This window comes from Nelumbo nucifera, chromosome 7, assembly GCF_055504915.1.
Source record: "Nelumbo nucifera cultivar China Antique chromosome 7, China Antique-T2T, whole genome shotgun sequence".
Lineage (NCBI taxonomy): Eukaryota > Viridiplantae > Streptophyta > Magnoliopsida > Proteales > Nelumbonaceae > Nelumbo > Nelumbo nucifera.
The window spans coordinates 50,610,716-50,637,635 of NC_142655.1; the positions used below are offsets into that span (position 1 = coordinate 50,610,716).

Sequence of the window (26,920 nt, forward strand, 5' to 3'; positions counted from 1 at the left end):
TGACCACCAATTTCAAGTTAGCTACACCTTCTCCATTCTCCCCATCGCAAAAGATCAAAATATCATCTGCACACTGAAGGTGAGTGACTAGAACATTGTCCGTTCCCACCAACCACCCCTTGAATAGAGTACAAACAGTTAGCCCTATATAACAACTTACTAAGGAGTAAGGACATCAACCACCAATGTAAAAATAAATGGGGAAGGAGGATCCCCTTGAATAGAGTACAAACAGTTAGCCCTATATAACAACTTACTAAATCATATTCTTTTTCAAAATCCAACTTGATTGCAACCCCCTTTTTCCTTGATCTCTTCTAAGCCTCAACCCATTCATTTGTAATTAATACTTGATCCACAATCCATCTCTCTTGAATAAAGGCACCTTGAGATTGGAAGATAAGAGAGGGGAGCACCTTCTTGATTCTTAATGAGACCACCTTAGCTATCAACTTGTAAATGCTAGCAACCAAACTGATTAGCCTGAAATCTTTTGGTGAAGTAGTCGAACAAGACTACAATCTACCCTGGGTTTTAATGAGAAAAAACAAATAAAGATTGAAGAGAAAAAGAACTCAAAGAGAGGATTTAGAAAATAGAGAGTAACTTGCAATAGCCGCCCCACTCTTATAATTTATATTAGTATTCGAATAACTGTAAAAGGGCTCAATTACCCTTATTGCTTACAAAAAAGCTAATAACATAAGGCTGAAATAAACTATCAACTAACATAACTAACTATCTATTACTGTCATACGAACATAGTGGGGTCCACATCAGTGTTCTCTACACTCCCCCTCAAGTTGGGAATAGATATTTGTCATTCCCAACTTGCATAAGTCTACCTCTTAACTTCTTCCTTGAAACAACCTTGGTGAGAAGATCTACAAGCTGCATGTCGGAGGTGATGTAGGGAAGGCATACTTCTTGAGATGTAACCCTTTCTCTGATAAAGTGTCGGTCCACTTCAATATACTTAGTTCTGTCGTGTTGTACTGAATTATGAGCTATATTAATGGCAGCCTAATTATCACAGTACAGCATTAAGGGCATCCCATAAGCAATACCCAACTCCTCAAATAGTGATCTCAACCATAGAATTTCAGCCACACCATTTACCATGGACCTATATTCAACTTTAGCACTGGAATGAGAAACAACACTTTGTTTCTTACTCCTCCAAGAGATAAGATTACCTCCTACAAAAGCACAATATCCAAAGGTAGGTCTTTTATCATCAGCACACCCAACCCAATCAACATCTGTGTAAACTTCTATCTTCATGTGATCATTATTTTTTAATAAAACACCTCTGCCTAGGCACCTCTTCAAATATGCAAATATCCTCTCAACTACAAGTAGGTGAATAGTTCTAGGAGAGTGCATATACTGACTAACAACACTGACTGCATAACTAATGTTCGGTGGTGTGAGACAAAGATAGAGAAGTTTTCCAACTAACCGTTAGAACATAGCTTTTATCTTCAAGAGGCTCTCCACCATCTGCACTAATCTTGTGGTTTTGTTCAATAAGTGTGTCAGTAGGCTTAACACCCAACTTTCCAGTTTCTTCCAACAAGTTAGGAACATACTTTCTTTAAGAAACAAAAATCCCATGCTTGGACCTAGCCACCTCAATACCCAAGAAGTATCGTAGCTCTCCCAGATCTTTTACCTCAAACTCTTGATGGAGGAGTTGCTTAAGAGACTCAATCTCACTGTTATCACACCCTGTCACTACAATATCATCCGCACATACAGCAAGCAAGGTTAAGGAAGAATCCACTTTCTTAATAAACAAGATGTGGTCTGACTGGGCCTGCATATAACTGAACTTTTCAAGGGCTTGTCTGAATCTATCAAACCAAGCTCTGGGAGACTGTTTTAGTCCATACAAGGCTTTGTTCAGTCGACAAACCTTCTTTCCTGTTTCTACACCATAAAATCCAAGAGGCAATTGCATGTAAACCTTTTTTCTGCAAGTCTTCATTGAGGAAGGCATTTTTAACATCCATTTGAAACAAAGGCCAAGAGTAACTAGCTACAAGAGATAATAAAACTCTGATAGTGGTTATCTTTGCAATTGGTGCAAAAGTCTCCAAGTAGTCAATACCATATGTCCGAGGAAATCCCTTTACAACTAATCGGGCCTTATACCTTTCCATCAGCATTAGATTTCATAGTAAACACCCGTCTACATCCAATCGGTTTCTTCCCTTTGGGTTGATCAGCTATCTCCCATGTATTGTTTCTAATAGGGACATCCATTTCAAACTTCACTACATCCTTCCACTCACGAACTGACAAGGCCTCCTGCATTGTTCTAGGAATGGAAGTATTAACAATGGATGCAAGAAAGGACTTGTAAGAGGGGGACAGATGATCATAGGACAAGAACTGGGAAATGCAGTGGGTTGTGGATGTGGTGCAACGGCGCTTGCCTTTACGGACTACAATGGGGAGGTCAAGGCCATCCAATGAAGGTGAGGTCTCAACAGTGGAAGGTGAGGGCTCAACAATGGAAGGTATCTCATTTGTAATAAAGGAACTGTGGTACCTGGATCTGGATCCATAGAGGGAACTAGGGTTGGCCTGGACTGTTGATGACCAAAATCAACTTGCCTCCACCGTCTGTGATAGACTCTCAAATCCCGACACCTCTAACAACCCTTCCCATTACATCCCTCATCACTCAATGGGACAGGTAAAGGAACTTATGATGAGTTAATCCCAACCTCACTACTCTCTCCCTAAGATAATAGGGTACATCCTCAAAGAAAGTGACATCCATAAAGACAAATCTCCTGCCAGAAGTGGGTTCATAGCAGTAATATCCCTTTTGAATTTGCGCATTAGCAAGGAAAATACATTTTGAGGCCTTAAGATCAAATTTGGAATGATGAGGGCCAAGATAGTCATATGGTCAAATGCACCCGAGTCTATTACCCAACAATGTTCAATGTTACCTAGAGCTGAAGCATGATAAGCTGAGGCCCGAGTACCTGAATGAGCAAAAGCTAAGGTGGGAGGAGCTGATGGCAACTAAGGTGATGGAGCCGAATTACCAACTTCACTTTCCAACTGAGTTAGAGCAGCCCGAACAGCATCTAGAGTGTCTAGTGGTGTACCTCTTGTGCCCAATGAAGTTGCACAATTAGTATTAACAACCATATTAGAATTACCCTTTTTGTTCTTGAATTTTGTTGGAACTAGATGAGGATGCAACTTCCAACAGGTGTCTTTAGTATGTTTAGGTTTCTTGCAATGTTCACATACTAGGTCATTCTTGTCTTCCTTCTTCATATCCCTCTCCTTATCACCCCCAGACTTAGATTTAACTGCTACCAAGGATGATTCGAAGGGCTAATGCTACAACATAACCTTTCTCTTAGTCTCTTCACTGTGTGCTAAGGAATAGGCTTGTGATAGGGTCACACTATCGCTTGTCAGTAGTTGTGGTCTCACAATATCATATTAAGAATTCAAACCAGATAGGAACTCAAAAACCCTATTAGTTTCAACCTACTTTCTGTAAGTCTATGCATTCTTCTGACTTTCCCACTCAATTCTTTCTAGGTGTTTAGTTTCATGCCACAAGGATTTCAAGGTTGAGAAGTAAACCAATACCGGTTTCTCTCCTTGCTTAAGATTATTAACCTCACATTTCATCTCATAAGCCTTAACAACATTAAGGGGTTGGGCATAGGTCTCTTTCATGACATGCCATATTTCCTTAGTTGTTTTTTGCCCACAAATAGTTTCAACTGATATGTGGCTACATAGAGTTGCATAGCCATGTCACTAGAAAAAAGTTCTCCTGAACCCATTTAGCATAAGTTGCGCCCTCCTTAGTTGGTTCCTTCACATCCCCCAACAAATAGTTCAGTTTTCCTCTACCCCAAACGGCCATCATTACTGATTGGGCCCATTTTAAGTAGTTTGATCCATCAAACTTTAACAGTTGTAATCTGAAAGGTGTTCTCAGACATGTTACCAGAACCACCAGCCCCAAAAACACCTTCCCCTTGGTTCTTAAACTCCATTCTTGGTTAAGAGTTAATTAAAAAATACTGTTTTACTCACTGTAATAGGAGAAACTGTACTTAGAAACTAATAACAGCCGACCTAGGAGGATGATTTAAATTCGGCAACTACCCAGAAACAATGAACAGCTCTATTGGATCTTCCAGAGAGCAAAAACAAACTCAAACTGAATGAAACAAGTCCAACTACTGCCCTGAAATCAATAATAGACTAGGATTTTAGGGTTTTCTTTTAAAACCCCAAAAAAACATGTGAAAAAGGATATTTTCTAGTCGCACCTCTCAGAATAAACAAAGATGATCTATTTTTAATATCAATCTCAAGGAAAATAACTCACTTCATGAAAAAAATCTCGTAGCCACCTTGTAACTGATGTAAAACCCTAATCTTGAGGATTGAAACCTTCTTCTAATTCTTCCTTATCACTGGAACTCTCCAAGCATCTACAATCTCCTTAGTAGCAACTGCACACTGCCAGTAACCTCCAAGAATCAGCCGATTCACTTTTTTCTACTGAAAACTTCCAAACCTAGGAAATTCTCATGTAGTCGACCTGATTAGACTAGCACCAGAACTCCTACGTTGGCTCTGATACCAAGTAGTGGAACAAGACTACAATCTATCCTAGGTTTTAATGAGAAAAAACAAATAAAGATTGAAGAGAAGAAGAAGAAGAGAAGGGAAGAAGAGGAGAGGACAAGAAGAACTCAAAGAGAGGATTCAGAAAAGAGAGTGACTTGCAATAGCCGCCCCACTCTTATAATTTATATTCATATTCTAACAACTATAAAAGGGCTGAATTACTCTTATGGCTTACATGGAAAATAATAAAAGAAAAAACTAATAACATAAGGCCGAAATAAACTACCAACTAACAAACTAAAATAACTAACATAACTAAATGTCTACTACTGCCATACGAACACAATGGGGACCACATTGGTGGGGTCCATATCAATGTTCTCTACAAGTGACAAGTCATTCTTTTTTGGAACCAAGGCAGTAAAGGTGGAATTAATTCCTTTATTGTGAAACTCCAAAAAAAAAAAAAAAAAAACTTTGATCAAGAGGGTGTAGTAAGAGGGTTTGGTAAGAGGGGTGGGAAGAAGTCATTTATTTTAGGCTACACTGTAAATTTCCTTTTGGGGGTGTGGTAAGAGGGTTTACCTCCCCCCGCCATTGTATTTTAAACTTTTTTCTTAATTAATGAATGTTTTCTATTGCTGATCAAAGAAAAAAAAACTTTGATCAAGTCTGATTTGATTATGTCCCAACAATCTTGGTAGAAGGTCATTGTAAACCCATCAAACCCTAGAGCCTTTGATCTATCCATACAAAACATTGCTTCCTTGATTTCTTCCTCCTCAAACCTTCTCTCTAAAAATCCCACCCAATGGGCTCCCAACATATTCCAGTCGAGCCCTTCCACTAACCATCTTTCATTGAGAGGCCTTCTATATATTGGACCTGAAATTTTCTGCAAAAGCATTACCTATCTTCTTTTCTATCAATGGCACCAAAAAAGATTTCATTAATTAAAAGAAATCAGGATTACAACAAGAAGTTGAAAGAACCTGTTCCAACTTTAATAAAGTAAGAAAAGGTGAAGAAAAGGATAGAAGAAAGAAAGAGAAGAAGATAGGAAGAGAAAGAGAAGGGAAAGAGAAAAAAAGGAGAAGAAAAGAGGGAAGACTAGAAGGAGAAATCTGTTCACTTCTCCTTATTGTCGACCCAGGTTGTATTAGAATTCTACTAAGGCTGAAATGACTACAATATCCTTAGGAAAGTTACAATAGATATAAGAGAGAAGAATAACATGAAAAAGAGAATACTGCTCCTATCAACTACTTCTAACAATTCTAACACACCCCCTCAAGCTAGAGCATATATATCATAAAGTTCCTGCTTGTTACAAATATAGTCCATCCTTGAGCGACCCACACTTTTAGTAAAAATATTAGCTACTTGGTCTTTAGATTTAACATAGGGAGAAACAACCTCTCCACTTGTCACTTTCTCTCTCACGAAATGGCAAACAACTTCAATGTGTTTAGTCCTTTCATGAAACACTGGATTAGAGACAATATGTGTTGTCGCTTGGTTGTCACAAAACAATTTAATGGGTTGACAAATTGTTATAGTCATCTCCTAAAGAAGATGCTTCAACCAGACTAGTTCATAGGTAGCATGGGCCATTGCCCGGTATTCAGCTTCAACGCTACTCCCAGCAACTACGTTCTGCTTCTTGCTCTTCCAAGTAACGAGATTTTCACACAAGAAAGTACAATAACCTGTAATAGACTTCTTGTCCATCAGAGACCCTACCCAATCTACATCTAAGTACCCTACCAGAGACATATCTCCCCCTTTCTTATACAAAAGACCTTGACTATGAGCACCCTTTAGATACTCCAACACCCTCATAATACCATCCCAATGAGCAATTGTAGGATTCTACATGAATTGACTGAGGAATACACTGAAGGAGATGTTAGGCCTAGTGATGGTAAGATATATCAACTTGCCTACAAGTCTTCGATACCTTGTAAGGTCTTCTAATGGCTCTTCTAACTATCAGTCATCTTCACATTGGGATCCATGGGAGTTTCAACTGGCTTGAATCCTAACTACCCAGTTTCATCCAACATATCTAAGACATGCTTTCTTTGGGACAGAGAGATTCCACACTTCGATCGAGCTACCTCAATTCCAATAAAATACTTCAAGGTTCTTAAATCTTTAGTTTGAAAGTGTTGTTGTAGGAAATGTTTCAACTCACCAATTCCATGTGTATCATTGCTAGTAAGAACAATATCATCAATATACATTGCTAGAATGATCTTCCCAGATAACGAGTCTCTACTAAACACAAAGTGATCAACACTGCATTATTTCAAGCCAAAATCTTGCACCACACTACTAAAACAACCGAACCATGCCCGCGGTGATTGCTTCAACCCATAGATAGCCTTCTTCAATCAACACACCTTTCCTGACTCCCCCTGAGCAACATACCTAGGAGGTTGCTCCATATATACCTCCTCTTGAAGATCACCATGGAGAAACGCATTTTTGACATCAAGCTGTAATAAGGGCCAACCAAAGTAGGCAGTTAAAGAAATGAGCACTCGAACAGAACCTATTTTAGCCATAGCAGAGAAGGTTTCTAAATAGACCACACCATAGGTCTAAGTATGCACCTTTGCAACAAGTTGAGCTTTGAACCACTCAAATATTGCCATCTTGACAGTGTTTAACTGTATATACCCATCAACAACCAACAACCTGCTTCCCAGGTGGTAAGAAAATGAGGTCCCAAGTATTATTGGACTGAAGAGCATGAAATTCTTCATCCATCGCCTTCTTCCAATTTGGACATGAGAGGGCTTCCTGTAAAGAACACGATAGAGAAATAAAAAGGAAAATGAAACGTTGATGTTGGGGAGACATACCAATAAAGGGAGTGATTTGTGCAAGTACGCTTACCTTTACGAAAGGCAATAAGAAGATCAAGATCTGAGGATGGTGGATCTATCAACGGTAAAGAATCTGGTGGCATGTCAAAAGTTGGAGTTGGATCAACCACTGGCAACAATTCTGGTTGTTTACCATGTCTAGAGTTACACTCTATGAACAGATGGTCAAATAGGCTCCTCCATAGTAGGCAAGGAAATAAAGACATCACCAGAAAGGAAAGAGGAACAAAAGGAGAAGGTTCACGTTTAGAGAAATAGGGTAAACTCTCAAAGAAGTAACATCTGAAGCAACAAAAGCTTTCCGTAAAACAGGATCATAGCATTTGTAACCATTTTGAGTACGAGAGTAGCCAAGAAAAACACATCTAATAGCTCCATAGTCAAGTTTATCATGGCCTGAACCCAATTTGTGAACAAAACACACAACCAAACACATGAGGAGGTAGAGAGAAAGGTGAGGTGGAAGGAAACAAGATAGAGAAAGATGACTCACCAATAGATTTTAGGAACTAAAATTTGAATCAATAAGGCCCAATTAGTTTCAATCACATGGCGATTTTCTCTCAGCCACACTATTTTGCTAATGAATGTGTGAACATGAGGACTAATGAATTATACCATGAGAGTCAAAATAAGACTGAAAATTATTATGAAAGTATTCATTGGCATTACCGGAACGAAACACTTTAATGCATACACCAAACTAATTCCTAATCTCAGCATGAAAAGATAGGAAAATAGAAAACAATTTTGAAAGATCCTTCATTAAGTAAATCCATGTCATTCTTGAATAGTCATCAATAAAGCTACAAAATATTTGAATCCATTATAAGATGACACACGACTAGGACCCCAAACATCTGAATGGACAACTAAAGCAAAAGGACTCAAGACTCTCTTATCATCCCTAAGAACAAAAGACACTCTATGATGTTTACTCAACTGGCATGACTTACAATCTAGCTAGTTACAAACTCCAAGGTTGGTACTTGCTTTTTCAAAACACACAGAGAATGATGACCAAGACAACAATGCCACTAATATGGTGTAAGAGAGGAATGAAGAGCCTTCTGAGGACCATGGCCATCTAAGTAGTATGGCCCTCCAACTTCACGACCGCCACCAATCGTCTTCCCCGTCTTGAAATCCTGAAAGACACAATATAAAGCATAAAATGTTACTGAACAATGACGGGTTTGAGTAAGCTTACTTACAAACAAAAGACTAAAGGGAAATTTAGGAGCATAAAAAACCGAGTGTAAACTAAGGTCAGAACCAAGAAACACATTACCAGTACTAGTAATAGCGGAAGAAGAACCCTCAGCTAAGGTAACAATTTGAGAGGTAGAAGGTGGTAACAGATACAAACATATATAAGGAGCCAATGATGTGGTCTGAAGCTCCAGAATCAATTACCCAAGGTGAAGATGAAGAACTAGAAGCGAGACAAGCAATACCTGACTTCACAAGAATAGCAGTGGTAGAACTAGAAGAAGCAAACTGGCGAAGCCCTTCATACTCCTCATGTGAGATAGAGATTGTGTCTTTATCCTTACGAACATTGGAAGTAGGAGCATCTTCAGTCACACTAGACTCCCAAAATCACCTTCCATCATTGCTTGGTTAGCCCAAGAAGATGGGAGGGCCATGAAGATCATAACAAAAGTTGACTATGTGACCTTCTCGTCCACAATGTGAGCACTCACGGGCTGAACCACGACCACTACCACTACTTATTCAGTGATAGTTTTCTGCCTATGTAACTCTTTGAGTGTCTGATCTCTGTGCACATCTCCTCGTGCACCTTCTTGTCTTGAATAAAGTTAACTTTTTCTCAAAAAAAATGTTGACTTTTGTTGTTTGCACCTCTTTTTGAGTTTAACTCTATTTCATCGAACTATTTTTTACTCTATCTCCTTTTTTATTTGTACTGAAATTTCTCTTTTATTTATCATCAAAAACAGTAGGGTGTCCCTAACCTGCCTCTCTATATAAATTTTCAGCTCATGTTCTCTTAGTAAAAACACAACACATGTTTTTCATTGCTCTAATCTCATAACTTATAGAGCTGCTTCAAATTGCACACCTTCAGCTGCTAAAAGTTGCACCTACAACAAGTTTTCTAACCTAACAACTTCAAAACTTCATGTTTTCTCCACCTTAACCCACCAGTCTCCTTAAACCTACTAAAAACATTCCAAATCAATCATCAACTATTCAATACCTTTTTTTTTCTTTTTGCGAATTTGTTTCATAGTTGCAATAGCCCATCACAACTCTATGTTAGAATTTCTTCCTTGCATCTTACAATTTTTCTTGGTAATAGATAAAAAAGAAAATTTTATTAAGGGAAAAAAAGAGAAAGTGCTGCAATAGAATAGGTGATGAACAATCAACACAATTTTTCAGTCACTTAAACAATGAATAAAATACAAAAAAGGAAAAAAAACACTTGTTTAGTTCAATTCAAGAAAACTAAATCCATCTCCAATATCTTATTTTGGCACTCCTTCAAATTCTAGCAATATAAGAATCCAATCCATAATTCTTCTTCCATAAATCATTGCAACTTGAACTCTTTCTTGGTTTTGTCTTCAAATATCCTTCTTTTTCTCTCCTTCCAAATTTCCCAACAGATGGCTAAAGGGACGCAGCTCCATGAATCTTGGGTTTAGAATTTCCATGTAATGTAGGTCAGCAAGCAAATATCTCTCCCAAGGTTCTAGGATCAAAGTGTTTCAATCTAAATATACCAAAAAAGAACTCCCAAATGATTTTTGAATAAGGGCAACCAAAACAGAGGTGAAGTACATCCTACTCAGCAGCTTTGCATAAATAGCACCTCCCATCCAACAGGGTTCCTCTGTGCTGAATATGATCCACTGTAAAGATACTATCTAATGCCACCAGTCAAGGAAAAGCTTCAACCCTCGGTGGAACAGAGTTTCCTCATCAGCAAACCTTAATTCAAGATTCTCAAACACATCCTCATTCCATCTCTTCACTTCTTCCCTCAAACACCTTTTTAAGTCCTAAAAAAATAATTTGCCTTTTATCAAAACCAAAGGATGTTTACCACCTTACCAAACCAAAATGCACGGCAGCTTGCAATACTTAAAAACAAAAGGAAGGAGCACTTTCCCAACCCTCAAACATCAAATAAAGGGGGCTCTTGACCTGACATGAGACAATGAACATTTCTCTAACACTAGAATATGTTGAATTATTAACTTCTCAAGGGGATTCTAAGATATGTTATCATCACATTGTAATTCCTCTACTTAATAAGGTAAGCAAGTATCATAAAATCTTTCAAGCAGAAGATATGCAAATATTTTATAAAGGATATTTTTCTTCTCTTTATTATATAAAGGAACCTATGAAAGAGAACTTCTGAAGCCATAATTTTCATACAGGTTATGATAAGTGTACCAGAAAGAAGAAAAAGCAAAGAATTGGTAACCTGTGTGGTTTTCCCACATCCAGTCTCACCAGAAATGAGCACAACCTGCTTTGAAACATAAGACCAACAAATTCTTAGAAAATGTTAGAGAACGCAAACATTAAGCTGTGGTTATAAAAATCAACAAAGTAGGCTAAAACAGGCATAACCTTTAACTGGCACAAACATCCTACAGAGTAAGTCTGGGTTAAGAAATTATTTGCAAACGGCAGCTCAAAATAAAATTGCATCCATGATGAGTGGAGTAATCTCTGTTCTTGATGTTCAGAGATATGGATACAATCCAGATATCCAAACTTCATGCCCATCCCTGATGAAGCCAATTTCCAAAATTCATAAGATCAAAACTGTCTAGCACATGGCACTCCAGACTGATGCCCATGCATGCCACATGTTTAGTGACAAAACCAAGAAGGAAGACCCCCTCATCTTCAGAAATATAATGCCTTCAAAATTTTTATCCCTAAAGGTAAAAGATAACAGGACCTCCAATCCAATCAGAGGAAGAGAACTAAAAAAATTGCACATGTAAAAATATAAAAGAACCTGCTGAGAATCCACTGAAGATGTAATAGCATCCCTGAACGATGCAATTGGAAGCTTGAACCTGTCTTCAGTAATCTGCATGAAAGAAGCAATAATAAGCCTTCATTGCAAACCAAGATATAAGCAGAAGACAATTATCTTTCATGAGCATTTACTCCAATAACTGTCAAACATTAATAGACATTTGACATTTCCAAATATATTTGGTTGGTGGACTGAACCTGTCTCAAGTTTGCATCCTTATTTATTCTAGAAGCAAGTGCCTCCAACTTCTTTGTAATTTCAACCTTGCCCATTGATGGTTTGCAAAAACTATCATCACTCTTCCCCTGTATAATTCCAGTCCTTGCAGTATGGTTCTCAAGTTCTTTATTCTCTCCATCATCGGGAGGATACCGTGTAAATAAGTCCTGTAAAACTATTTTTGACTCTTCTGAAAATGTCAAACAAGTAAGAATTTCCTCCCCATTCATGCCGTTCCCCTTCTTCTTCTTGCTTTTGTAAACAGTAACACATCGCTGTTTGCCACGCCTGTAAAATTTGACTTTCATAGTAAACTAAATTTCAAAAATGTCAAAATCATTAAGAGGTTCAAAAAAGGCAAAACAACTATATAGAAACATGCACAGCTCATCCAGAAGATACAGCTGCGAACTGCTAAGTATGGCTGTAATCAGGTCTAATTCAGAATAGAACCAACCACATGCAAATCCAATCTGATTAGTAAAACTTAAAACCAAATACAATCTGAAATCCAGTCCGATCTAGTGGTTTCTGATCAGATTCAGATTTAATCCGAATCCACTATTATTTCAAAAAGAAAGGAAAAAATTAGAAAATTGTAAAAAGTAGGTCATTTTTACATAAATATGAAATACTGTGTTTATTAATTAAAATTATATGCACATATAAATAAGCCATGTATGTAAATCATTCCAATTTTACCAGATAAAGATATTATCTTGTATATGTAAGTATTATGCATAATATTTGAAATTTAATCAGACTCAAATCTTAATCAGATCGGTTAGGGTCAAACACACATGCAATCCAATTATTAAATGGATGCAAGCTCCAAATTAGAAGTTCAATCCGATTATATAAACCGATCATCCAAATCTGAAATAATTGGATTATATGTCAGATCAGGTGGACTTTCCCACATCAAAGCATTCTATGCAATGCAATAAATTCGACATTAGACTTATTGCAACATCTGTAACCACATTATAGATTGGATCATCTTGACTCACCCAGAACTTTTTGACACCATACCCATCTTCCTGCATAATTCATGCACCACCGCCCGTTCAGGATTTGTCAAGCCAGCTTCAAATGTGTACACTGTATGTGACATGCATGAAATAGAAATGGTGTTCTTTAGAAGTTCCCAAAGGTTGATGTGCAGAAATAGAAATATGGAGAATAATAAAAAATGATAATTATCATTGAAAGTTAAAAACCACCAACCCATTAAACCAGAGACCTACCTTCTTTTCAAACTAAACCCTAAAAATAACAAGTAAACCAAATAATGGAACTCAAGTAATACAAAGAAAATACATAGATTACATTGAATAGAACACTGAATTTTATTCAATTAAAAATTATACAAAGAAATTACATAAAATACATTGATTAGGCTGGCACCAGATACCTAAAACCTGAAGAATATATACAATTAAAGAGAGCATAGACATAACTATCCCTCCCCAAACATTCTTTTCAACTTAGCCCACAGCAAATGATCTCTATTAACCCCTCGTTTGGCTAATGCATCAGCAATGCCATTAACCAATTCTGGCACCAATTGAATCCTAACTTGAATATCTTTAATCATGCACTTTGAACTTCTTAATCTCATTTCTATACATCCAATGAACCCTCTCCCTATTGAGTGAGCAGACAGCTAATTACTACCTTAGAATCACCTTCTATAAGCAATTTATTCATGTTCATTTCAGTTGACTTCTGCACACCTTGCATCACAACCATAAGCACAGCCTTTGTAGAATCTCCCTCTCCCACTGTACCTGAGAATAAAGTCACCACATGACCCTCTTCATTTCTAAAGGCCTTCCCTGTTCCTGGTGGTCCTAGGTTCCCAAAGCTGCTATTATCAGAATTCAACTTTATAAAGCCATTCTCTGGTGGTGCCCCTCGCCCATGTATCAGACTTTTGTTAGGTTAGGTTCCAGGCTTCCAGCCACTTCTCCCAAAAACAAACAAAATTCCTTTAACATACAACATACCTAATTAAACTGAGGGGAGAATACCATGGGTAGCCTTCTAGGGTGCTATTAATGTAGCACGACGTGATACCCTATCATCCCAACCATTTTCCATGCAGCCATGAATGCTTGCCACACTTCATGCCACAAAATTTCTCTCTATAAGAGCCATCTTCACAACCATTTCCATAATTGAGCTACATTCTTTTTAATAACATTTCCTATACCCAGTCCACCACCCTCCTTGCACCTACACACCATCTCCCACTTGATTAAATGGTACTTTTTACTTTTCCCATTTCATAGAAAATCCCTCATTACATTCTCTAGCTTCTTAGCTTCCCTAGAAGGAATCCTAAAAACTGAGAGGAAATTAATCGATAAACTGCCAAGTGTGGCTCTTATGAATGGGATCCTGCTTCCTAAAAAAATACAACTTTTTCCACATAGCCAATCACTTTTTAAACTTTCAAAAATTGGGAAACAAAATCTAGCCTCCTTGGGGTTAGCACCTAGAGAAAGGCCTAGGTAAGTCATAGGCCAGGAAGTGGCGAAACACTCAAGACATAACAATAATATGTCCCTATCCTCCACATTGGCTCTAGCGATTTAACTCTTTTAAAGGTTGATTTTCCTTTTTTGTAATAAATAAAACAAGAAGAACTACTCAAAAGAATGATAGAAGTACAAGGAAAGGTGATAAGTTATCAACCACTAGAAAAAAGAAGAAAAGCTCAACACCCTCCAAACATTTTTTTTTTGATAAATAAAATCACATTTCATTAAGATCAAGAGGAAAATACAGACCCTTGGGGAGGTGTGATGCTGCCTCTCCAACACATGAAATCCAAATAACAAAACTATAAAATTAGAACAAGGAGTACAAGAGTGTTACTACAATATTACAGTTTAGCCCAAAATAATGTTTCCCTATTTGTCCCTTGTTTTGTCAAAATATCAGTGAGGGCATTCGCTGATCTTTAAGGCTATGTTTGGTTTGAAGGTAAATGTAGGGAAAGGAAGGGAAAGGTAGGGAAACCTTTACAAACATTGTATTGGTTTCCCTGTCTTTCCCTACCTTTTCCTTCAAACCAAACATAGCCTAAAGAACAACTTTGAGCTACTTCTCAAACTTCTACAAAAAGATCCAAACACCTTTCCAAGAAGACATAAAATGTGTAGATATATTTTTTTCCAATTCCAAAAATGCTTTTCGAGCAAATTCCTCTACACCCAAAAAACGCAACCGGCAATCACGTAGGCCTAAAATCTTGCTCACTTGAACCTCCATTCTTTTTTGGGAAGATATTTGGGTGAGTACTCAACCCCTAAAAGACCGCTTTCCTTCTCTCTATTCCATCTCCCTCTTTAAAAAGAAACCAATTTCATGGTTTCTTCCCCCCCCCCCAGTTCGCCCTTTGGATTTAAACTGGAATTTTGGGTTTCGAAGAGGGTTAAGGGATAAAAAAACTTCTTTGTGTTTCAGAGTTCTTGTTGCTTCTAGACTCAGTGTGCCTGGACCCCCCTAACCTAGACAAAAGGGTTTGGTCTCTAACCTCGGTTGGCTCCTTCACTTGTGCTTCTTTCTTTAAAGCCCTCTGCTCCAATCCCTCCTCCCAGGTGTTCCCTGTTAAAGAGGTCTGGTCATGGCCAATTCCTCCTAAAATAGCAATGTTCTGTTGGGTAGACTACTTGGGTAAGATCAATACAGTGGAAAACTTGCAAAACAAGAAACCTTACTTGTGTTTGTCACCAAATTGGTGCTTCTTATGTAAAGTGAAGGGTGAGAACTGTAACTGTTTATTGATATCGTGCTCTTTTACTGCCAATATTTGGAACTAGGTTGTTGCACTATTTGGGTGCAGGTGGAACTTGCCCTCCGAAGTAAAGCTGCTGTTCGTTCCGGCTGCCTTTGGGAGATTGACAAAAAGAGGGAAGATAATGTGGAAATGTATCAGAGCCGCTACCTTGTGGACTTTATGGGAGGAAAGAAATGCTAGAATATTTCAAGAAAAGGAAAGAAGTCTTGCTGAAATTAAGGAATGCATAATGACAAGGACAGTCTCGTGGCTAAAATCTTCACACTTGTTGGCAGATTACTCCTTTGATGACTTAAGGAGAAACTGGGCAGCAGTGGCTTCTACAGTCCCCACAAAGAACAAATCACAAGCTGAATGGGAATCCCCACCGGATGGAGTGGTAAAACTAAAATTTGATGGTAGCTGCCAAGGTAACCCAGGGCCATCTGGAATAGGAGGGATTCTGAGAGACAAAGATAGCAACATGTTGTCTTTATTTTCAAGACCAGTGGGTGTTGGTGATTCTGTAAGGGCAGAGATACTAGCAGTGGTACAAGGTATACAGATGGCCAATCAACTTGGAGTGAATAATTTGATAGTAGAAGGGGACTCCAAGGTAGTAGTGGGCTGGTTGACAAGTCCAGAAACAGCTTGTTGGGGCTACAGGGATCTGTTAAAGAAAGTTAAATGGCTGACAAGGAATATGTCAATCAGGTTTCAGTGGGTCAGCAGATCAGCAAATGCAATGGCTGATTCTTTGGCCAAGCAAGGGGTGTCAAGGGGAGATCTGTTTTGGGCCACTGTAACTGTGTTTCAGGCTTGTGTTTGTTTAGTGTTTATGACTGTCCTAGGGGGAGGTAACACCTCGTGCCACTTCCTAGGCTGAATGTACTACTATTTTTTGAATTAATAAAACTATTCTCATTTATCAAAAAAAAAAAAACAATTTTTTCAAGACCGAACTCCCCTTCCATCTCCCTCACTTGACCAATAATCACCTCCTCATCTTCTCTTGGTCTTTATCATCCCTTTCATCGACTTTAATCTCTCCTTCCACATCTTCCCAGCCCAACCCAATTTCTTCTCCTTGAGAATATGGAGTCATTTTCAACTTCCTTTTCTTAATCTTCCTCACTCTTTAAGAGCACAACTTTTCTTCTCATCACCTCTCTGAATTTTATTTTTGGTCTTCGCTCCTTCTTGTAGACCCCCTTAAATCTATTACATGGACGATGTAATACTTTAGTAACATGAATTAAGTGTCCAACATTTGTTCCTTTCTTATTTTCACGTTCTCTAGTAAGTTGTTACCCCTCCAGCCACTTGTGACCTTTTCTTGCCTCAAGTCAACCCCTAATTAGACCACAAACACCTCTCCCTCACTTGACCAATAATCACCTCCTTGTCTTCTCTTGGTCTTTATCATCCCTTTCATCGACTTTAATCTCTCCTTCCACCTCTTCCCAGCCCAACCCAATTTCTTCTCCTTGAGAATATGGAGTCATTTTCAACTTCCTATTCTTAATCTTCCTCACTCTTTAAGAGCACAACTTTCTTCTCATCACCTCTCTGAATTTTATTTTTGGTCTTCGCTCCTTCTTGTATACCCCCTTAAATCTACTACATGGACCTGCCCCCAAAAGACCATCCTCCAGACGATTTAAAACTTTAGTAACATGAATTAAGTGTCCAACATTTGTTCCTTTCTTATTTTCATGTTCTCTAGTAAATTGTGACCCCACCAGCCACTTGTGACCTTTTCCTGCCTCAAGTCAACCCCTAATTAGACCACAAACACCTCTGTAATCTTTCCTTAAGTATTCAACTCTGACTCTCCTACCAACAACTTAGGATCACAAAGACTCCCCCGCTCCTCCTTTACCTCATATTGACATGTACAAGCCTACCAGACTCTGAATCTGGAACAACATCAAACTCTAAACAACAAACATCCATTTCTGCTTCGAACTGCCTCTGGTTCAGATCTTGAACACATTCTTCTTGATTATGCACCATGACTAACCTGGAAATAAGAGAGGTTGTTTCATTTGGATCAACCACACCTGATAGGAACTGTCGCCCCACCCAACAACAGCTCTGTCCCTTCCATCCTCTTTAACAGACCTTGCCTTCTTCCTTTGTCCAACGTCCTGAGATTTTCTTTAAAATGAAAATCCACTTCATTTCGAGAAAACACCGCCTTGTTTAAAGTACAAGCTGTCTCTGACATCTCCTGGCCAGCCTCAATCTCTGTTGAAACATCTCCCCATTTTGCTGAAACCTTTTCTTCCTTCTACACAAATCTAGTAATAACTCACTCACAACAATCATCATTAAGCTTTCCTTTTCTAGAGTTTGGAAACATCTTTTGTTTCTTTTTTTTTTATCAACAAAACATCTTTTGTTTCTTAAAAACTAATTCTTTCTAAGACTTTATGGCACCTTTTTCGCTCAAACAACCTTGAAGCACCACTCCTTTTCCTTCCCCTTCAAGAACAAGACAATGATGGACCCAAACTACAGTCCATCATCAACTCCATAAACCTAGTCGCATGCTCTTTAGATGAGTCACATGCCCCTTTGAGTCTTGGTATAAAGCCCAAGCCTGGCAATCCTTTCAAACTTTTTTATTAACTCTTTTAAACTCCCTACCTTCCTAGAATCTCCCCCTTCACAAAAGTGCAATGTCATCTACAAATTCAAGGTGAATAACCAACATTATTTCAACAAATCAACCTACTCTCCAACCCCTTATCTCCTCCCTATTAGCATAAGAAATTAATTTGCTCAACACATCTGCTAATAAAGTGAAAAGGAGTGGTGAAAGGGGATAGTCTTAAACATTTACAAGCTAGAAATGATAGAAAAGCATGCGTCCACCCACTCATTTACACCATCTCTCCCCAAATCCACAATTTCTCATCACCTTAATTAAGGTCCACTGGTCCAGTCCACCAAATCATAAGTTTTCTCTAAGTCCAACTTACAAGCAAAAACACTCCACCTAGATCTCCTCATCTTTTCTATACATTCATTAGCTATCAATATAGATCTCCTCATCTAGAGCTAGAAAGTGTCATTGACTCCAACGCTTATTATATGTTTCTTTTTCTTCAAACTCCTTAAAGACTTCATACAAATCCTCTTTCAGCACTTCCCAACACTCTTGATAAAAAGCTGTAGTAAAGCCATCCAAACCCAAAGCCTTAGATTTATCCACAAACGGAAACACAAGTTTTATCTCTTCTACTTCAAAATTCCTCTCCATCCATCTTATTGTGTCATCACTTAACCTTGGCAAATCAATCCCTTTCATCCTCACTCTATCATTCAGTGGCCTTCTGTAAATGGATTTTGTTAGAGTGAGCCGAATAAGGGTAGTTTAGTCAACTTGTCTTTGTTAAGTTGTATGCTTATGTGGCAGTTTTATTAGAGACACTCTGCCCCACACTTAAGTAAGGGCAGTTTAGTCTTTGTACAAGTAATTAGAGACTAATTACTATTAAGGGATCGACTGATAGGGTTAACCCATCAGATCGACAGTCCCTTCATTTTCCTTCTTCTCTTCTTCTTCTTCTTCCTCTTGCTGGTTCGGGTTACTGTAGCAGCAGCCGAAACATGGTATCAGAGCAAGGTTCCTGACCTACTTCAGTTTGTGAACATCTCAGCAGTGTTCGTGACCTCTCTTTCTTCGTTTTTGGGCCGTCACTGGAGAAAACTGGTTCGTCCTAGGTCTGAAACATCTCAGCTCGTCTCTCTCTGTTGCGCATAACCTTCTTCATTAAGAAAATGATTTCAGCAGTGAATGGTTGGTTGAAACTCTCAAAAGAAGGCCGGTTATTGCTTCTCCTTGTGTTGCTGGTATTTATGGGCAGAAAATCTTCAAGAACCTACGAGTACTGATCAGAACCTAGAAAACTAGGTTTATTGTTACCCTAGTTCTTGGAGAAAATCCCAAGAACGAGCTGTGTTTACAGTAGCCGAATGGTGTAAGGGCTGTTGTAAGTGGCTGAATGGTGTAAGGGCTGCTGTAAGTGGCCGAAATGTGCAAAGTGTAATGCAGTGACCTAGCTGAGTTCTTTGTGGTCGTGTAGTGCCCTCTTAAAGGTGTTAAACAGGTATGTACCGGGTGTAACAGATATGAATATGTGGTGGTGCTTGTGACGCACAATCTTTGTTGAGTGGTTGTAAGAGGGCTTGCATGTGATTAGTAAGTGTTGAATTGATGTTTATGTGGTTCGTGGTGTGGACAAGAACAAGGCTTGTGTACCTATTATTGTGCTTAGGGACTGCTATAGGTGCTGGAACATCAAACTCCTAATAACAGCACTCAGTTGGTAACTGGGAATTCAGGTTAGAGCAGTGGTGAAAGAGTATCATGGCAGCAATGGGAGATGGGTATAATGATCAGAAACCTAGTGTGGTAGTTCCCTCTGACTATCTAGGTGTACAGATGACCTCAATTAAACTGAATGGTGAGAACTATGTTCCATGAACCAAATCAGTGGAAGTTTTCCTCAAGGCAAAGAGGAAAGTGAAGCATGTAAAATAAGACAAACCACCGGCTGACTCTCTAGGGTTTGATGATTGGGAACAAGAGGATGCTCAAACCATGACCTAGTTATGGAATAGTATGAAACCAAAAATTAGTGCCAACTTCATATTCCAAGATACGGCTAAGGATATATGGGAATATGCTAAGAAGTTGTATTCTGGACAAGATAATACTACATGGGTATATCAACTTTATCAGGAATACTTTGATTTGCAACAAGGAAACAAAACCCTAGAAGAGTACTATGCCTGCATGAAGAATCTCAGAAATGAACTCAATGTCTATCATCCCCTCACTCCAGATGTTAAAGTTCAGAAACAACAGAGGGAACAACTAGATGTTACAAGATTCTTAGTGGAGTTGAAATCGGAGTATGAACCAGTTAGAGCCCAAATATTAGAGAGCTCTACTCTTCTTACACTTGAGGAAGTATTTGCACGGCTTCGTAGGATTTCTTTAGGACAGACAGAGAATCCCACACAGTCTGATAGATCAGCACTTGTGACAACCAAAGGAGGTGGACGTGGTACAAGAGGGGGAGGACATGCCTTCCGAGGAGGCCGTGGTAGTTCCATGTTTGGCCGGGGTGGTGGTCGTGACTTAAGGGGAGGCCGTGGCAAAGGAAAGTGTAACTCTGCAAGGAAATGTACCAATTGTGAGGGAAGGACACTCTGTGAATTTCTGTTATGATCTACATGGCCCTCCCTCTAAATGGGCTAATCATGTTGTAGCTGGTGAGGTTGATATTAGTGATAGTAAACCGGCAGACCTAACTCCCTCCACATCTACATCTGCATCTGGGAGGGAGATGGTAAGTGTACCGCGTGATGAGTATGAACAGTTCCTTCAAACCACTTCACAGCATACCACTGCTACTCTGACCCACTCAGGTATTGCTTGCATGTCATCTAAAACTTCTCCCTGGATTATTGACTCTGGAGCCTCTGATCACATGACCGGGACTCCAGGTGTGTTCTCTTCTCTTTCTGAAACTTCCACATCACAAACTGTTACACTTGCCAATGGTTCTTCATCTCCCATCTGTGGTGTTGGTAATGTTGACATGGCTTCTCTTTCTTTATCATTTGTTCTATATGTACCTAAGTTTCCCTTCAATCTTATGTCTGTTAGTAAATTAACCAAGACTCTTAACTGTTTTGTTACCTTCTTTCCTTTCTCTTGTGTTTTTCAGGATCTCAAGACGGGGAAGAAGATTGGTGGGGGGCATGAAACTGGTGGATTATATTATCTTGACGGTGGTGGATCCTCAATTGCTCTTCAGACTTCACTTACTCCTCTACAGTGACATTGTCAACTGGGACATCCTTCTCTCAAGGCACTCAAGATATTAGTTCCGTCTTTGAGTCATTTGTCAGTTTTACAGTGTGAGTCATGTCAATTTGGAAAACATTGTCGTGTTTCCTTCAGTCCTAGAGTTGAAAGTCGTATGTTGAGTCCTTTTTCTTTGGTTCATTCAGATGTTTGGAGCCCGATCAAGATAGAGTCTTATAATGGGTACAAGTGTTTTGTCTCTTTTATTGATGATTGTTCAAGGATAACATGGATTTACTTAATGAAAGAAAGAAGTGAATTATTCTCCATTTTTCAAAAATTCCATGCTGAAATACGTACACAATTTGGTGTTCCAATCAAAGTTCTTCGTTCAGATAATGGTCGTGAATACTTTCTTACTTCGTTTCAACAGTATTTATAACAGCATGGCATTATTCATCAAACCTCATGTGCATCCACTCCTCAACAAAATGGGGTGGCTGAACGAAAGAATCGTCAGCTCCTCGAAACTGCTCGGTCTATTCTTCATCATATGAGTGTTCCTAAACGGTTTTGGAGTGATGTTGTACTCACTGCATGTTTCCTCATTAATCGGATGCCCTCCTTCATTCTTAATGACCGGTCCCCCTTCTCTATCTTGTTCCCCACTTTATCTCCATTTCCATTAACTCCTTGTGTCTTTGGTTGTGTATGCTTTGTTCACAATTTGAGTCCTGGAATAGAAAAGCTAGATGCATGCTCCATTAAATGTCTTTCTTGGCTACTTTCGGACTCAAAAAGGGTATAAGTGTTATAATCCCATTACTCGGAAATGCTATGTCTGTCCTGATGTCACATTTTTTGAGTCTGTCCCCTTCTTCTCAGGACCTGATGCACCTTCGTCTCCACCCTTACTTCCTCTTCCTCTTCCTCTTCCTGTCAGTGATCCAGTTCTGGATGTTCCTGTTGGAGTAGACTCATCACCTCATCCAGTGCAGATCACTACTGAACGACCACCGATCCGAAAAGTGTATACACGTCGAACGACACCGGCCCCTCCTCCAGCTTCTACCTTATCTGCAGATCCTGTCATGGCTCCTGTTGCTGAACCCTCAGAACTTGACCTACCCATTGCCTTACGGAAAGGTAAACGTAGTTCTACTCTCCATCCCATTTCTAATTTTGTTTCATTATCTCGCCTTTCCGCCTCACATTGTCAGTTTGTTTCACTTTTGTCATCTATTTCCATACCTAACAATGTCCAAGAATCTCTCAGTTCATCTGGGTGGCAGCAGGCAATGGAGGAGGAACTCTCTACTCTTCAACATACTCAAACGTGGGAGCTCACTACTCTCCCACCTGGTAAGCATGTTGTGGGCTGTAAATGGGTGTATACTGTTAAATACTTGCCAGATGGTAGTGTGGAGCGTCTGAAGGCCAGACTCGTTGCTAAAGGTTACTCACAGTTGTATGGAGTGGACTACATGGAGACATTCTCTCCAGTAGCTAAGATTGGCTTTGTTCGTGTGTTAATTTCCCTGGCAGTTATGTATGATTGGCCTCTATTTCAGCTTGACATCAAAAATGCCTTCTTTCATGGTGACCTTGTGGAGGAGGTATATATGGTGCAACCACTTGGGTTTGTTGCTCAAGGGGAGGATGGTAAGGTGTGCAGACTGAAGAAGGCAATTTATGGGTTGAAACAATCGCCACGTGCTTGGTTCAGGAAGTTTAGTGAAGTGGCGAAGAGTTTTGGAATGAAGCAATGCCAGGTTGATCACTCAGTGTTCAGCTATGACTCAGAAGCTGGAAAGATTTTATTAGTGGTCTATGTGGATGATATTGTCATTACTGGCAGTGACAAATTGGGGATTGACAAACTAAAGGTATTTCTGCAAAATCATTTTCAAACAAAAGACCTTGGGAGATTGAAGTATTTCTTGGGCATAGAAGTTGCCAGGTCAAAACAAGGTATAAATCTGTGCCAAAGAAAATATGTTCTTGATCTACTGGAAGAAACAGGACTGTTAGGTGCAAAACCGGCTGAAACCCCTATGGAACCAAATGTTAAGTTGAACAGTGATACAAGGGAAGTTTTGAAGATCCTGGAAGGTATAGACGACTAGTGGGGAAGCTGAATCATGCAGAACCCTCGTGCAGACATCTCCTTTGCAGTCAGTGTGGTGAGCCAAATCATGCAGAACCCTCGTATACCTCACTGGAATGCAGTTCTTAGAATTGTAAGATATCTGAAAGGAGCTCCGGGTCGTGGGCTAATGTATAAACCAGGAGGAAAACTTGAAGTAGTTGGGTACACAGATGCAAACTGGGAAGGCACAGTGTATGACAGAAGATCTACTACAGGCTATTGCACATTTCTTGGAGGAAATCTTGTGACGTGGAAGAATAAAAAGCAGACGGTTGTGGCTAGAAGCAGTGCTGAAGCCGAGTATAGGGCCATGGCACACACTACTTGTGAATTAGTGTGGTTGAGGAATCTCCTACAAGAAATTGGGTTCCACATGGATAAACCTATGAAATTGTACTATGACAATCAAGTTGCACTCCATATCTCATCCAACCCTGTTTTTCATGAGAGAACGAAACACATAGAGGTTGATTGCCACTTTGTGAGGGAGAAGGTTCTTGTTGGAGAGATAAGAACAGAACATGTGAGCTTGGGTGATCAGTGGGCAGATTTGTTTACAAAAGCTCTAAGCTCAAGGAAAGTAAACTATCTATGTAACAAGTTGGGATTATATGACATATATTCTCTAACTTGAGGGGGAGTGTTAGAGTGAGCCAAATAAGGGTAGTTTAGTGAACTTGTCTTTGTTAAGTTGTATTATGTGGCAGTTTTATTAGAGACACTTTGCCCCACACTTAAGTAAGAGCAGTTTAGTCTTTGTACAAGTAATTAGAGACTAATTACTATTAAGGGGTCGACTGATAGGGTTAACCCATCAGATTCGACAGTCCCTTCATTTTCCTTCTTCTTCTTCTTCTTCTTCTTCTTCTTCTTCTTCTTCTTCTTGCTGGTTCGGGTTACTGTAGCAGCAGTCGAAACAGATTTAATGTGATCCACCAAAATCCTAGCTATCTCATCCTAACTAGAAACCACCTCCCCATCTATCTCCAACTTTGTTTTTTTTGCTTTCTTCCATTAGCTAAAGGCCTAAAGCATTGAAAAATTTAGTGTTCCCATCCCCTTAATCCACTTATGCCTTGATTTCTGCCTCTGACAAATTCATCTCTATATAGGAGTCAAGACTTCTTCCAACTCCTTTTTTCAGTTTGCACCTTAATTCTCTTTCTTCCTCAATAAGGTTCCCCTGAGTCTTCTTTTCTTCCAATTCCTCAATTTGGAACATAAGCATAAGCTTTTGTTCTTCTACTCTCCCAAAATGCTCCCTATTCCATTCCTTTATTTTTGACTTAAATCTTTGAAGTTTCTTGTGGAATCTTACATTCTTCCATACCTAACCCCCCCTAATTCTTAATTCTACCATTCCACCACTTTACAAACTTCAGGTGTGTTTATAAATTTGCACATGTTATATATCTTAAAATTTTTATAAATTATTAATTAATATTTTAGTTTGCATTAAATATCAATATATTTATTATTTACAAAAATAAGATATTTTTCACAAAATATTTGAAAATATAATATAAATTGAATATATCAAATCCAATAATCTACATCTATATAAAATATAACTTTTAAAATTTAGAAAATTTATAAATAAAATATTAATCATGGAATAATTACTTTAGTGATTAAAATTTATGAGCTTTCATATGATATGCATCTTCAAAATTTTACTAGATTTGATATATTTTAAGATAAGATTATATATCTTTATAAATTATTAACTGATATTTTAATTTACATTTTATAATAACATATTTATTGTTTCTAAAAATAAAGGTATTGTTTACCAAACATTTGAGAAATGATTTAGTTGACTTTTTTGCTAATGTTTTTTTTATTAGCAAAGAAAAATTTTATTTGAAATTAGAGTTAAAAAGTGTAACAACTTTGTGTATGGGGTTAGAGCTCCCACACTATTACATATTTCTGTCCCTCTTTACATTGCAGCCCAAAACAGTTGGTGCCTAAGAGCCCTTTGCACTCCTTCTAACCCATTTAAATTCAGCCTCTACTTCCCTTGTGATCTTTTCCACCTCCCTTATCACTTGTTTGAAAGTCCACAAAGTAGCTCTATTGTTTTTAGCCCAAGAGATGATCACCTTGGAGTCCCCTTCAACCTCAACATGCCTCATTCCTAGTTGCTTAGCTATCTTCAATCCTTGTAGCAATGCAATTAACTCAGCTTTTAGAGTGTTGCCCATGCAAATAGGTCCAAAGAACAATGCTATTATTCTCCTTTCAGAATTTCTGATTACTTCCCTGATACTTGACAGTCACGGATTTCCAAAGGAGCTTCTATCAAAATTCAGTTTAATCCTGTTACTTTCTAGAGGTTCCACTCCATCCGTACCCTCTCTTTCACTCTTGAAGATTGCGCTACTTCTGTCCAAGATCTTATAATGTCTGTAATTGAGAACTCTTGAAAGATATGTAAAGATCTTATCCAATGAGCTACTTTAACTTTAATTGTGTCAATTACCTCCTCCCTAGTTCTACTCTTATCTAAAAAAATCTGTTATTCCTTTCTTCCCACATTACCCAACAAATAACTGCCTTTGTAGTTTTCCACATAACCTTCCCTCTTTTCATTGATTGCCTCAAAAAGTCTCGATTGAAAAGTCCTACCACGTTATGAGGGGAAACCCACCTACAACCAAAGAGAAAACAAAAAGAATCCCAAATGTGATGCACAAAGGAACAACATAAAAATAGATGTGTCAAGGTCTCACCACTTTCCTTACAAAGGGAGCACATGTGAGGAGAAAGGCAAGCAGAAGGCCTTCTTCTCTACAGCATATCACAAGTATTAACCTTACCAAGGAAAATTTCCCAACATAAGGCTTTAATTTTGGGGGGAATAGGCTTACTCCAAATTTCTTTAACAGGAAAGTCCCCAACCGGGTTGCTAGGTGTGGCAAGAACACTAAAGGAGGAATAAGAGAAAAGGCCATACGAGGAACCTTTCCAAATTCTAGAATCTTCCAAGGATGGGTCTAAATGAACTTGTCCTAGCAGATCCAACAATTGGACTAAAGAGGCACGTTCATTTTCACTAAGGCCCCTCCTAAGTCCCAAATTCCAATTGACCCCATTTGGGCCAGGATTACCCAAAATGCTTATTATTTCCCCTTTGAAGTTTGACAAAGTGTAAAGGTCAGGGAAGAGATCTTTGAGTGGACTATCTCCTACCCAAAGGTCTTCCCAGAAACGAACTTTATTACCCTGGCCCACATCAAACCGAATGGAACTAAGGAACGTTGGATAAACTTCAAAAATTGCTTTCCAAGGAGAAGATGAGGAAACATGAGGGGCAGCTTTTGCATCCCAACCATTTCCCACCAAACCATGAATACTCACAATGACTTTGTGCCACAGCCTA

General features: G+C 38.8%; 1 protein-coding gene across 6 annotated transcripts in view; it reads right to left on the minus strand.

Moving 5' to 3' along the window:
- HVT1 (helicase in vascular tissue and tapetum) overlaps positions 1–26,920 on the minus strand; it is a 60,599-nt gene that overhangs the window by 22,776 nt on the left and 10,903 nt on the right. For 4 of the 6 annotated variants that reach the window (XM_010243791.3, XM_010243789.3, XM_088891394.1 and 1 more), the window contains exons 2-5: positions 12,783–12,873; positions 11,751–12,060; positions 11,530–11,604; positions 10,984–11,028 (exon numbers count right to left, since the gene is read on the minus strand). In XM_010243791.3, the coding sequence (XP_010242093.1) occupies positions 10,984–11,028; positions 11,530–11,604; positions 11,751–12,060; positions 12,783–12,873 (521 nt within the window). Of the gene's footprint in view, positions 1–8,476; positions 8,669–10,983; positions 11,029–11,529; positions 11,605–11,750; positions 12,061–12,782; positions 12,874–26,920 lie in introns of those variants that run through there. The other 2 variants (XM_010243793.3, XM_088891396.1) reach the window with 2 other exon arrangements.